Raw genomic sequence first — 14147 nt, forward strand, 5'->3', positions numbered from 1 at the left:
CATCCATTTTAACCTGGTAGCAGCTGAGAGGCAGACACTCGTGGTATCGTCCCCATTTTACAGGTGGGAAAACTGACCTCAGAAGGGCCAAGAAACTGCTCCAATATCTCAGAGTTTATAAGCCTTCAAGGCAGGACTTGGAGCTGGCTGGTAACTCCAGAGCCTGTTCTGAACCATTGCTCTCATCTGGCCTCTTTCTCTTTTGGTGTGCTGTTGTCACAGATTCCTTCCTGCCTCATCGCTGCAAAGGGAGTGCCGAGAATATCTTGTTGTTCTTTCGGGGAGGGAGGAAAGTACATCAGCATTTCCCTTCTTGCTCCTGCCCTGCCTTGCACAGCTACACCTAGCACACCAGGAACTGCCCATACACCCAGCCCCATTTCCTCACGTCAGAGCAGGAAATACAAACACTGAGGCAGAGCAATGGGAAGCTCTGGAATACAGACTCCAGCTAGGTGGGCAGTAAATTAGGAACCTGGGGAAGATGTTTAATGATACAATAGCAAGTCCTGCTCCATCTCTAAGCAACGCTGCTTTCATAGCTCCAGCTACCCCACCCCCACAGCACTGAGTGACAAGCGCTTATGACACACCTCCCTGCCAGGCAAGTGTCAGGAGACATCCGGGACATACTCATTTACTCTCCAGTCCAGCCTGTCCATAGGGCCTGGGAGTGGGAACAGAAGGTCTGGCAAGAGGCTGAAAGCCAGGCTTGGGGCCCAAAATGAGGGCAGTGGGGTGGGCGGTGGCTGAATGACCCTCCCACGCCTGCCTGTGTGTGTGTGCGTCTGCATCGGTCTCTGTGGCATGAAGACCCTCCTGCTGCATGTGGAGCTGTGACAGCAAAGGGGTACCAGCCCCTGGCCCCCCACCCCTGGGATGGTGTCAACTCCCTCCCAAGCGCTTCTGGGAGCAAACTAAGCTACCGTTCTCCTACCGTTTTCAGCCTTGGCAAGCTTGGTTGTGAAGTGAAAGGGTTGCCTTCCTCAAATCTGGCTCTGAGGCAGGGGGAGGCACTCTGTCCCCGAGGCCCCCACAGCCAACAGGAACATGGCCCAGTCAAATGACTGCCCTGAATGAGCCTGGCCTCGCCAACCCTGAAAACTGGGCCTCTGGACTTTGATTCTTTCCAGGCATCGGGCGGGATCCCAGGGCTCCCTCCAGTGTCAGGGCCTTCACCCCTGCTTTCTTTCACCTTCCCCAGGGTACTCCAGGACCAATTGGAGTTCCAGGCCCAGCGGGACCAAAGGGCGAGAGGGTGAGTACTCAGTGAGCCTGGGTGGGCCTTCTCAGCCTCGGGTCCTCAGCCCTGGCACCTGGGATCCACGGGGTCACCGCAGGAGCCCCAGAAGTCTCCGCCCTCATCCATTCCTCCTAGCTGGAGCAACAGCCTTCATCCAACCAGGATGGCTGCTCTGAGGGGTGACACTTGAGGCTTCAAAAAAGAAATCACAGCTCCCCAAGAGTGAGGGGTCCCCAAGCCTGCTCCCGGAGCAGAGTCCACACCGGTCACCCCAACCCTCTCTCTGCTCAGCCCTTGCTTCCTGGAGGGCTCTGGAGAGGTAGCCCAGGTTTAAAACAGAAAACAGTTGATGGAAGGTTGTTACTATGCCAGGGAGGGCTCATAGGCTTCTTTCTCCTGTTTCAGGGCAGCAAAGGCGACCCTGGAATGACAGGACCAACGGGAGCAGCTGGGCTTCCTGTAAGTCACGGGATCGGAGGTTTCTCTTCACCCACCCTGTCCACCACCAGAAACACTGTCAAAATAATACCCGGAACCTGTAGCAAAACATCTAGCGCCAAGCAAGAATGCTCCTTTCTATGCCAGAGGAAGCTGCCAGCAGCCAACTGGTCTATGTGCTAGAATGTCTCTGCTGGGCACTGCTTAAGGCAAACCCTGGGACACATGGCCCCTCTTGGAGGACCACGTCCTCAGCCATGTGGACCATCTGATGGGAGGTAGCAAACACATCATGAGCCCCTTCCACCGTAAGCCTCTGTTTTCAAAGTAGTGGGGGTCTCAAGGATGAATGTATCACGGCCCCTGACCTCAAGGGGTGGGATGGGGTGGGCAGAATCAAATCCAGGTCGCTGTGATGAAAGAAGGAGACACTTCATGAGAGGAGCAGCTTTCCCAAGGGAGCAGCTTTCCCAAGGGACAGGCTTCCCATCACAGCAGTTGTTCCCGTTGCATTGTTAGAAAAGTTGATTGCCTAAGAGAAGCAGAATTGGGTTTCCCACCCACTTGAAGGTTGTGGGTCTGTTTACCGGGTCCATGCTCGGCCTCCCAGGCGACTTGGCTCTGACTGAGCTGGCAACCCCAGCCAGCCTCGGCCTCTTCATTCCCCTCATAGCTGGAGACATGGAGAACAGCTTGTACCTCGCAAAGAGGGTCTGAGGGGCTTGGCAGTCATTCCTCCTAGCAAGAGCCTGGCAGCAGAGCCATGTGAACACCTTCTCTGCCAGGAGAGCTCTCTGCCCAGACTGTGTCCTCTGCACCCACCACTTCTCAGCTTCAGTGATCAGAAGAACACAGGATGTTGGCTGCAGAGCGAGAAAACCAGAACCATGTTCTGGGCTTTGCCCATAACTTACTATTTGGCCCTCGGTCGAGTTGCTCGAGCCCCTTCATCCCCCTTCTGTAAAATGGAAATAATTAAATCTGTGTCTGATGAATTAGGCATCAGGGAAGAGCTTTATGAGCCTGGGAGGAAGGAGTAGATGGCCATCCTGTGTTTTCTCATGAATGCGTCTTCATTTCTCTGATTGATGGCAGGGTTTACATGGACCACCCGGGGACAAAGGAAACCGGGTGAGTCTGACCTCTCGCACTTTAGCTCTGGTTACTAATGTCTTCCTGATGTGGTGGAATGACCAATTGGCGATGCCTAACCCGACATGGCAAACACAGTTTTCCCTGATAAATCATCGTAAATTAAAAGGCTTATAAGAATAATTGTGTACAAAGTAGAAAAAGATCCAATTATGTGACAACCTTTGTGTAATAAAAATTTGTTTTAAAGTTAAAAAAAAAAAAAAAAAAAAAAAAAAAAAGGCTTTATAGTGAGGGGCTTAATCCATGTTATGCAGGGAGCCTGGGGCCTGATCCTGAAATTGAGGCATGTATTTTCCACATGACAAGGGGATACTAAATCCCACGGTGGCCATCAGATTAGCATTACCATCCAGTGACAGGAGTCACGTGCCCAGCTCTCTCTGTGGTGCCCTGATAATGGGCCTCTAAATGATATTTTGAAATCTACCATTGCCTCGTCCTAGCCTCTGAAACTTAGTTTTGCCAGGCACCCCCAGCCACTGGTGAGAGAGAAAATAAATTCCAGTTTCGAGAACAAGCAGACAGCCATTGTAAGCAGCCAACCCCTTCATAGCCATTATTTCTCTTGGAAAGGGTCAGCAGGACCGTGAAAGGATTTGGGCCTCCTGAGGCCTCTTGCTTTCCCCTCGGTTTCTGCCGCCTTCATCAGGACATAGTTATGGAATGTCCACAGCACCCACCGCCACATGATAGCATATGACACACACCATGTATATGACATATGACAACTCGGGCCCCGCCCCAGGGACCATTTAACTCTATCTGACCAAGAGAGGACCTTTGGGTTCCTTTCTAGAATGTCTCATCTGCTGCTTCGTCACAGTGGTTCTCAGACTGTGACGCATGCCCCCTAGAGGCCCAAGAAATCCTTCTAGTGGGTCATAATATCCAAGGATCTTACAGATAGAAGAGGAGTAGGAAGAACAGGTGGAGAAACAGGCCCAGAATGGTGATAAAATGCCCTGAATTCCCACAGAGAGTTAGAGCAGAGCAGGTGGCTTCTAAAACCCAGGTCTTCCCGCTGAGCTTTGAACACCGATAACCTTGTTCATGAATAGAAAGGGACAAAATCTGTATGCTTCTATCTAGCACCAATGCCAGTCTCTTCCACTAAGATGTATTTATTGAGCATGTCTATATCCCTAAATTCTCCTTTCTGGCAGCTGGTCAAAAGCACCTCAATTTGTCCCATCGATTCTGTAAACGAGGGGGCAGGCAGCGCTGCCCATACCAGACTGTCCACAGGCAGACCAAGTCTAGAAACGGTAATACACACAGCTACTTCCAGCTCGGGAAAGCAGGCGGATAAGCCCACCTTCATTCCTGTGGCCTCGAAGAATTTAGGCCACTAAAAAAAAAATTGATCATTCCACCTCGTTGGCATACTAACCTCCTTTCTAATTTATTTCTAAAGTGTTCTGGTTTTCTTGATTATATTCAATTAATACTTTTAAAACCTATTTCTTAAGACTTTTTCAGTTGGCTTGAGGCACTGAGCCTTCTGAGGGCTGCACAAGCATTCCTCTGAGTGGGGGCCTGTTGCTCCAGGAGTGGGGGCAGGGCAGGCAGATGCCCTTGTCCTGGGTGGAGAGGTGGGAGGCTAGAGGCCCCAATGCTTAAGGAGTCAGGGCCAATAAGATTGAGCCAATAAGGCCCCAGGAATCAGTGGGAAAATATTTCTTGCCCGCTTCCCCTTTCTAAGCCTTCACATAATTTCCCCTGCCCCGTGTATAAATTAGCCATATGTCACTTAGTTAAAGTCCAGAAAGCAGTGAAGTTGCACGAACCTTCTTTTAAGTGTGGCGTAAAGAACCAACTGGCTTGTTCCAAAGAGCACGTTTCCAAATCAAGGAACAGCTTATTCTCTCCCTCCAAGAGATTTGAGTCTCAGGATGCCAGAATGTACTGGAAGAGTCTCCCTACACCTCACGTCCTCATCAGACCTCTGTATCACACCAGCCTAACAGGACTTTGGGGGGAGATGTGAGGGCTTGGAAATGGAGTCTGCAAAACAGACAAAGGTCCAAGCAGAGTCAAGGCTTTGCCATGGACAGTTTGATTCTGAGCCTGGAAGCTCAGAATATTGACACTTTGGTCAAGGTTAGCGGCCGGAAGGGCTTAGATGACAGCCTGGTCAGAAGCTTCATTGTCGCTGGTGAAGATTAAGCCGGAGATGCTCAAAGCCCCCTGCCCTCACTGGGTGGGGGGTGGCTCCCCAACTAACGCACCTCATGCCGGGGGCACCCCTCAGAGAGGCTCTGGTGGGCCCGCCACAGCCTGCCATCTGCTGGACCGTGACCCAAGACACAACCATGACACACTGCTTCTGTGTCCTGCCTCGGAGCCTCTTTCCTGCTCATGGACGGCGGAAGGTCCTCCTAGTGGGCAAGGCCCAGAGCCCCAAACGGGCAGTTTCCTAAGGGGACATAGATGCTAATTCTGTCCTTGTCACTAGGGGCACTCTTGTCCTTTCACAGTCCTGTGAATCTAGCCCAGGAGCCATTTTTAGGATGAAAAATTCAGTCAAAGGGTAAAAGGTAAATTTGGCAATTTGGGCATCACGAAAATTGGGCGTTAAGGTGAAGCTGCTTGCAAGCCAGCCAACTGGAAAGTCTGCGTGCATGCAGTGAAGCTGCTGTCACTGTCCAAGATGTGCCATCTGGGTGTGTGTGTGCGTGCATGTGTGTGTGCATGTGCGTACATGTGTGTGTGTATGCATGTGTGTGCTTGTGCATGTGTGAGTGTGAGTGCATGTCTGTGTGTGCATGTGGGTGTGCATGTGGGTGAGTGTGTGTGCATGTGTGTGTGTGCGTGTGTGTGAGTGCATGTGTGTGCGTGTGTGTGTGCGTGCATATGTGTGAGTGTGCGTGCGTGTGTGTGAGTGTGTGTGTAAGTGTGTGCGTCTTGCTTCCCCAGGCCCCCCTTATCTCCTTTCCTCTCCTTCCTCTACTCTCTCTTTTGGCCTGGGCCTGCCTCTTCCTTCCTTTACTCCTTCAGTATTTCTCCCCCTGGATTGTTCACCACATTATAATAACCCCATGTCCCTCACCCTTTCCCTTCCACTCCCCCAGCTTCAATTCATTTCCTCTAAAATCAATTTTTAGATGTTTGCTTATTTCTTAAAGAAACGTCTGCTGCTGGACTGTGTCTGCCCCTTCCCTGTACCAGCTAGAAGTCCCCCTTTGCCAGAACCTCTTGTGTGCCACTCTTTGGGGGCGAGGGCAGGGAGAATGAAGGTCAATCTACTACTTTAATGTCTTCACAGGACACCCAGTTTCCTGTGCCATGTCCTGTGCCCCTAGAACACACTGCCCGTAGTCAGTGACCCGTCCTGAAAGTCAGGGCCAGGCCGACCTTCTGGGACTCACAGGCAAATCATCTGGGACCTGGGATCCCCCAGTTTCAGGAGCTGTGCCCACCCTCTGAACTCAGAAAACTGCTCACTTTTACACTGGCCTGACCCAAGGAGAATGAGGGGCCACGTTCCTGAGAAAGTTTACTGTGGGGTCTCCCATCCAAATAGTGAGTGAGTGCTTTTGCTTGCCCACAATTTGGGGATTATCCGTGCTATGATGCACTCGATGGTGTGTGTATCTCAGAGCTGATGCAATTGCATCTAATGTGCATATACATGTTTTATCTAAAACACATATTTTCTAAGTAGCACTTGCATTTTACAAACTCACATAGAACAATGCATTGCCAATTACAAGGCACTTCTGGAATCAATAAATTTGAATAATTTCCAAAGATCCATCAAAAATATTCTTATCCTTTGCCACCCTCCAACGAGCCCTCAGCCTCCCACTACGGGAACACAGTAGACACGACAAGACCCTGTCTGCAGCAGCAGCCTGGGCCCCTGTGCTGGCTGACAAGAAACAGTCATTATTGTTATCGTTAGGAAGAAGCTGGCGTTTACTGAGCACATACTATGTGCCAGGATTAAGCACTTGATGTGCACAAAGACCCCCCAACAAGGTTTTGAGACTCACTGAGGTTAAGTAACGTCCTGAAGTCACACTGCCTATCATAGGCAGAACCTGCTCTGGCTTCCAGCTTTTGCTCTGATCAATCCCCCAAGGTCGTGTGGCCCTGGAGTCAGTCTGTGACAGTACTGGGCAATCGGCCTTTAAAGAGGAGGAGTGGTGTTCATAGAGGAGGAAGACTCCCCAGGCCCACACTTGGCCCTTTAGAAGGAAACCCAACATAGGAAAATCCAAACTCAAATTCATTACAAGATTTCATCCCAATCCTCCTTTAAATGGAGAGTCACCTGGACACATACAAAACAGGGTTCAATTTAGGAAGACAATGTTTACTGAAGCTTTTCAGAAACAAGTGAATTCTGAACTATTATAACTTACCCACATACAGACAGCTGCCTATGGCTTCAGACTAGGCTGGACCAGAGGCACATATAGGATGAAGGACCCATCTGAGACCCACAGGCCCCTTAGCAGCCCTGGGACACGTGTGTGCTTACTTGTACATACATGCACAAACACACACTCATACACGTACACACTGGCATACACATGCTCAATCACATACACATACTCATGTATGCACACACGCATACACACACATGCATCACTATGTACTTTCACACAATCGTACATGTCCTATTCACACACACATGTACACACATATACCCCAGGGCTCTCATCATCTTAATAGAATATCAAAGGGATGAAAACCAATTAGGACAAAAGTTGTCAGGCAAAGTCTTTGGATGCTCAAAATGGACCCTCAAAGAGAAGGCAGTGGGTCTCCCCACACCCCCTCACCTCCATTCATCCCAGTATTAGCCAAACTGGCCACCACTATCTTCCATCTGCATTTCCCTCCACCTCCACCTCTGAACCCTACTCCTCCCTCCACACCTGCCTTCGCCATTTCTCAGGTTCTTGGAGGGTGGGATTGGATACTGTCCTCAAACCCTACAGGGAAGACTATTCTGATTGAGAGAAGCTATTTTTCCTTCTTTAATTGTTTTCTTTTTCTGTCTCTAACCTTAACACGTGAATGATGCTCAAGTTTTGATGTTATTTTTTTTCTTGGACTAAACCATTATTTGCAGGGGGAGAGGGGGAAGAAAGGCTCTAGAGGGCCTAAAGGGGATAAGGGAGACCAAGGAGCGCCTGGATTAGATGCCCCTTGTCCATTGGTATGTTTTCATTTATCACTTGCCTTGTTCTGGTTGTTTTTCCCTTGAGGTTTGCAAGCTGGAAACAAAGAAGGCAAATACACTGAGATGTGAAGGGAATGACTATGGAGGCTCCCTCAACCTATCTGGGCCTTAGGCGGGTGAAATGCGGCCTGCTGTTGGTTTTGCCCTAAAACCACAGCTGCGAGTAATTCTGGCTAAACCCCGTCCCTTTGAAGATGCAGAACAATTGATGTGTGGAAATGGAGAGACCCCGAGGGAAGGGATTTTGGAGAAACCCTCAGCTCTTAGCTCCAAGATGGCTTTGGAAGCAAGGGTAGCAATTGTGAGCCATGCATTTTGCCTTCTTTGTTTTTTGGCCACCTCTGTGGCCAGCAGTTCAAACTGCTGGAGTGCTCCTCGGTCAGGATGCAGGACACCCAGGCTAGCATCTCCCGAGGGCCACTTATGCCCCCACTGGCAGAAAACGGCCAGAAAGGGGGCTTTTCCTATATAGTCTCCCAGTGCCCACCAGCCACCCAGCTAAAATCTGCAGACCAGACTCAGTAGACAGACCCCCAGGAAGCCTTCCCAAACAAGCCAATAAGGAAGGAGTCATCAGCTGGGCTTCTCAGGTGCATTTGAAGGTTCTGAAAATTATGATGCACTAAGGTTGAAGTTCATCTGTATTTACTGCAAGTGAGTCTGTAAAGGGAGAGGGGGCTGGTTGTATTGTTTCGAAGCTCAGCTCTCCCCGAAGCCAAAGAGAGTGTAAAGGTTGTAGCTGGGAATCAGCTGTGACAGGGGCCCTTCTTGGTGACGCCTCAGAGGTCCTGCATCCCGGCCAGGGTGGAATAACTGCGCCTCTCCACTCCATCGCTGGAGCTGGCCAGCCTTGACCTAAATAATCCTCGTGGTTGGTTTTGTGAACAGGGACACCGAGGTTTTAAAGGAGAGAAAGGGGAGCCGGGGTTACCAGGGCTGGACGGACTGGATGCCCCATGCCCATTGGTATGGCATCGCCCTCCCTTGCCTGCATGGCCGATTTGGACTGCCCCATGTGTGTGATTCATGCCTGCCGGCCTCTCCAGCCTTCCTCCACACCCCTCCTGCTCCATCCATCCAGTCTCCACTTCCTGCCTCTTCTCTCTGTAGACACCAAGGGTCACCCTGCCTTGGCCGGTCCTCAGGGGTTCCCGCCATGCCCCACACTTACATGCAAACTTGGCCAATCTGTTTTCTGGGCTTTCTCCTGCAGCTGCTTCAGCACACCAGCCTGTGAGCCATGCCTCCGCACCCAAAGCCAGCTTTGGCTGCACCTGGTTCTCCTTTCAGAACTGCTTCTAGACAAATCTACTACCAGAGAGAAAGCTAGGAACATGGATGCTCTGAACAAGTTCTTAAGAACTGTGGCTTCTGTTCCTTGATACACTGCAGTTAGTTCAGCAAGCACAACGTGTGAGTCAGATGCCAGAGGTGGCCCCACATCCCCCTGCTGCACGATTTGGCAGGGGATCAATGGGCACGCTTACAAACACGGGGTCCACTGGGAAGTTCTAGAAACAAGGCAGAGGAGGGAGCTATGCTGCTTGTTCTTCCAGGCGAGGTCTGGGGTTGCTGCCCTCATGACACTAGGGGATGGTCCAAGGTCAGGATTTTAGAACCCCAGGAGTTTGTCTTTGTGGCTTAAATCCCAGAAGACACTACAAGACCCTCCCTTGGTTTCCCTTTCTTTCATCTTTAGCTGGTTGACCACTGAAAAGTCTGGAAGAGCATGGAAAGGTTGAGAAGGGAGGAGCCAGAGAGGCAGGGAAGGAAGGGAGACATTCAGGACCCCTCCCCCAAGCACAGTTTCATTCTCACCCGTCCCGGTCCCCCCCTAGCTAGGGACAGTCTAAGCCTCCATGGCCAACCTTTCTTCTACTGCAAGGGAGGCAGAAGATGCCACTTCATTCCAAGGCAATTGGCTCAAAAGGTTCCTGTTCTCCTTAACTTCCCCAGGAGCTTTGGAGTTCATGGCTATTTTCATACAAGTAACCATCAGAGGAGACTTCCTGGCCCCACATCCCCACCCTGGGATCACACAGGAATTATCTTTGAACAGAAGAGTTTATATAAAAAATAAAAATATGCTGTTGACCCTTAGAGATGACCACAGAGCCCCTTCAGGGGACTTTTTAAGACCAACAATAGGAGAATGTGAACAAGCACGCAGAGTAGCTTGCCTTCTGTCCCTCACTTCTAAAACCCTTGCTTGCCGTCCCCCACTGCCTGACTGGCCCAGCCTCTTGAACCCCAAGCATGCAGCATGCACACGCACATTTCTCAACTGTGGAACTTCCCTGTCCTTCCAAAGCACCTCCATTAATCAACAGCCAGGTGTCCCCTCTGCCACATCCCTGCCACCATCTGAGCACCTTGAGTTCTGCTGGCTGCAGCCCTGGCCCCCCTCCCTCTCTCACTCCATCCACGTGCCAATGGGGACGCTGCTGTGGCCCGCGGAGGCTCCTCTCCCTTCTAGAGTCCATGTTAAATGGCACATTGTGGCAGGCTGGAAAAGGGGGCAGACGGTCTTCGTGAAGGCCTGGAATGCACCACCTCCCCCCGCAGACTCTCCCTGACCCAGAGGGGACAATGAAGGTCAAGTTTATTTGACCCTTCGTGCAAACTGGCATTTTCTCCAATAACATCCCGTATTGACGTGCCATTTGTCTATTAATTTTGCTGTGGAGTGCATTATCCGCCCTTTACCTCTCGTTGCTGTTTTCCGTGTCTCCTGCATTGTGTTATTGTCAACATGGGGGCAGAGGGAACTATTGATCATGCTGTTTAGTACAAAATAACTAGATTTCTTCCCTCCGTGTCGGGCCGGCTGCTGCTGAATGCCAGGTGAGACGTTTAGGCACTTGCCGTCGGTAGATGAAATTGGTCCGGGCACAGAGGGCTCCCATTCAGTCTTGTTGGGATTGACCACTTGCTCCAGTCCCCTGAACCCCTGTGTCCATCTCTTCCTCTGGCGTGGAGCCTGGCATTCTAGGATCTGGGCTGCAGTTCTTAGTAAACGTGGCCTGAGAACCAGATCTTTGCCCGGGTTCAGCCTGCCCCTCCCACCTTGTTTCTCAGAGATTCCTAGGTTCTCCCAGGAATCGTCAGGGCTGAGAACAGAGGACATCCTGAGGCTGCGGAGCGCCATGGGTGCCACCAGCAAAGGGCGCCATGGCACACAGTGCATTCCCATCCTGCTGCTGCATCTTCCCCCCAAATTCCCAGCAAACCCTTGTCACCTTGCTGAAGGCACCTCAGGGCTTTGTCACAATACCCGCGAGGTTGCCTGTCCCTTTGCACCGCGCTCCCCCCCCCCATTGATCATCAGATGGTAACTGCCTAGATCTCCTCCCACTACTAAGAGAAAAATAAAAGAATGGGAGAACTGGGGGCACCTTCGCAGACATTTCATACAGCCATGCCTTCCCCAGGTTTTACGGAGGCGGGGACTGAGCCCGCCCAGCACTGAGTGACTGCCCACGAGCACTGAGCTCCCTGACCCCACACACTAGGACACTCCCTCTTGACTTTGCACTGTAACTACATGTGACCTTAGCCAATGGGAAGGCAGATAGATGTGCTCCCTGCCTCATTCCATGGCTCTGACCTGGGAGACAGAAAAGAAATAGATAATGGCAGGTGGGCCGTGTCCGGATCAGCTGCCACAATGCTTGTGGCCCTTGTTCCCCTATCCTGCCTGCTCGATGAGCCATCCTGGAGAATCTGAGCTATGTGTCTTCCTCACTGCAGGGTGAAGACGGCCTACCAGTCCAGGGCTGCTGGAACAAGGTAAGGCTTCCCAGTGGTTTGCAGTGCCTTAGGGGGCACAGGTGTGCTTGGGGCTCCATTCTCAGCAGTGTGATAAGTGTGCACTCTTTCCATCTGGGGCCTTTGTGCAGATGAGGTAGCAAGACGTCCATTGAAAAAGGAACAATCCCAAAGGCAGGTTGCCCATTAAACATCCCCTGCACTGCACGCACTGGGAGAACATTTCAAAAACACTTTTTAAGGCACGGGCAAAACCCAGTATATGGGATTTCCATGTAGCCACACAGATGGTATTTTTATGCCTGTGTGGTTAATTTATACAGCACCTTTCCTCCAAGGAGCTCTAGACCTTGTTTTAAAATTAGTTCTCATTAGCTATTCTCATAGCATTCATCTGAGGTCATTTAAGCCATATGATGACATTAATCCAGATGTAGGAAATCGAAGTTGCTTAAACTATAAACTCACATGGCTTCTAGCTCTCTGAAGAGGGACTGGCCAGCCCACCGCTCTAGCCTTCCCTTGAACAGAAGCTGTGAGAGCTTCATGCTTCTGCACGTGAGAGCTGCAGCCCAGAATTCCCACCAACAATGAGTTTTCATTGATTCACATTTGCCTTGGTATTTGCCATCATTAAAGCGATCAGACACCACAGGGCCCTTGCACGCAATCACCCCAAAGCACAGGGCTCCCCAGCCTGACCAGGGCCATTGGTTTACTAACCCCGAAGCCCAGGGTGGTCCCCTGCAAAGGTAGCAGCTGCCATGCTGGCCCACCATGGCCTGCCTCCATCTTGCCTCCTCATCAAAGACTTCTCACCGCCCTCTACCACGTGGTCTCAAGGCGTTGGCTCATCCCCTTACTAGGGCTGGAGACTCCGATGTAACTTCATGTGACCTTAGCCAATGGGAAGAGAAGCCGGTTTGCTTCCCTAATCCAGGTCTGTCCCAGTGACAGCAGAGTCACACTACAATGAGATGAATACACTCCTCTGTGCCGAGTGCCCAGAATCTCATTAGTTCATGGGATTGGGTAAAAGTAGTGAAACCATCAAGACCGCAGGCTCTAGGTGAAGCACCCATTCACCCAGGTACTTAAAGCACCCTTCACCAGAGAAAGGAAAGCTCAACATTCAAGGGAGATGCATGCCCAAGAATCTGTCCCTCCAGCCCTGCCTCATCCTCTGGTATGTTCCTCTAAACCAGGGGTGTCCAAACTGCGGCCCAACGGCCAATTGCGGCTCACAATCCATTGTTAATTGGCCCGCAGCAAATTCCAAAAGTATATTTAGTTTACTTAAATAAACCAGGTGAGGCAATACGTACTTCACCTCAAGTGAGTGGCCCAGCTGTTTGTGTATTTTACCGCATATGGCCCTTGGTGAAAACTGTTGAAAAAAGCTTGGACACCCCTGCTCTAAACCTTCTTAAAGCTCCACAGCAGCAGGTAAGAGTTGTATCAAAGTGAGGGGCTCCTGGCTCCCGAGGAACAAAAGTGTCCTCTTCAAGGTCACTGCTGATGGTTAGGAGATACAGATGGTTGCACTCAGCAGCGGAAGAACAGCCATTATCAAGAGCTACAGTGTCTCGGAGAAGCAACTAGAGAGCCTTGTGTCTGTTGGTTCACACCATAAATTCAGTCTGGGAAAATACAGTAATTCAACAGCCGAGCCTCCAAAGGCAGCACAGGCAGAAAGTGCCCTCTAGTGGCCAGGAAGGGGAGTGACTGAAAGGCGAAAGTGGTTTCCCACCCTCAAGGTGAGGACTTTTCAGCACCAGGGTTTTCAGCCCCAGTTCCCTATCCAGAGCTCCCATCCCACCCAGGACAAGTTCTACCTCCTTTCCCACCAGGGAAAGAAACACCCAGAGACTCAATGACACTAACTCTGTGTTGTTTTGTGTTTGTTTTTGTTTTGCAGTGATGCCACTAAGCTGGGATTGGCCTGTGTGTGTGTTTGTACATAGAATATTTATTTTTATACAGTTTTCACTTTTTGAAAATGCCAGACGTATGATGCATCTTACAGATTATTAAAAAAAGAAAAACCTGCATATTTTGTACAGAAAATACCAACCTCTTACCTTTTGTTTACAAGATGTTTTTGTATAAGTCCACGACTCTAATACACTTTTTGTTTGTGATACGGTCATATGTTTGCTTGATATTTGTGCACACTTATTAAGTATTGAAGCTTAATAAATTATTGTGTTCTGGTGCCAAAGGGGGCCAACCAGCACTGAGGCGCTGGCTAGCTTATGTGGGACTCCACAGAAACGTGAAGGCCCATGCTGTTTGCCAAACTAGGTGTGTCTAAGAATATTTTAAACTCTTATGGATTTTCATTATTAA

The 14147-nt window shown here is 50.4% G+C and overlaps 1 protein-coding gene across 1 annotated transcript in view; it reads left to right on the forward strand.

Moving 5' to 3' along the window:
* Positions 1-13947, forward strand: part of COL13A1 (collagen type XIII alpha 1 chain) — a 144511-nt gene extending 130564 nt beyond the window's left edge. The window contains exons 34-40 of the mRNA XM_088792047.1: positions 1205-1258; positions 1649-1702; positions 2777-2812; positions 7920-8006; positions 8919-8996; positions 11781-11819; positions 13717-13947. Of these exons, the coding sequence (XP_088648173.1) occupies positions 1205-1258; positions 1649-1702; positions 2777-2812; positions 7920-8006; positions 8919-8996; positions 11781-11819; positions 13717-13719 (351 nt within the window). The 3' untranslated portion in view covers positions 13720-13947. The remainder of the gene's footprint in view (positions 1-1204; positions 1259-1648; positions 1703-2776; positions 2813-7919; positions 8007-8918; positions 8997-11780; positions 11820-13716) is intronic.
* The last annotated feature ends 200 nt before the right edge of the window (positions 13948-14147 follow it).

Source organism: Rhinolophus sinicus, chromosome 15 (assembly GCF_057876585.1).
Source record: "Rhinolophus sinicus isolate RSI-liver-muscle chromosome 15, RSI-T2T, whole genome shotgun sequence".
In the NCBI taxonomy this organism is placed as follows: domain Eukaryota; kingdom Metazoa; phylum Chordata; class Mammalia; order Chiroptera; family Rhinolophidae; genus Rhinolophus; species Rhinolophus sinicus.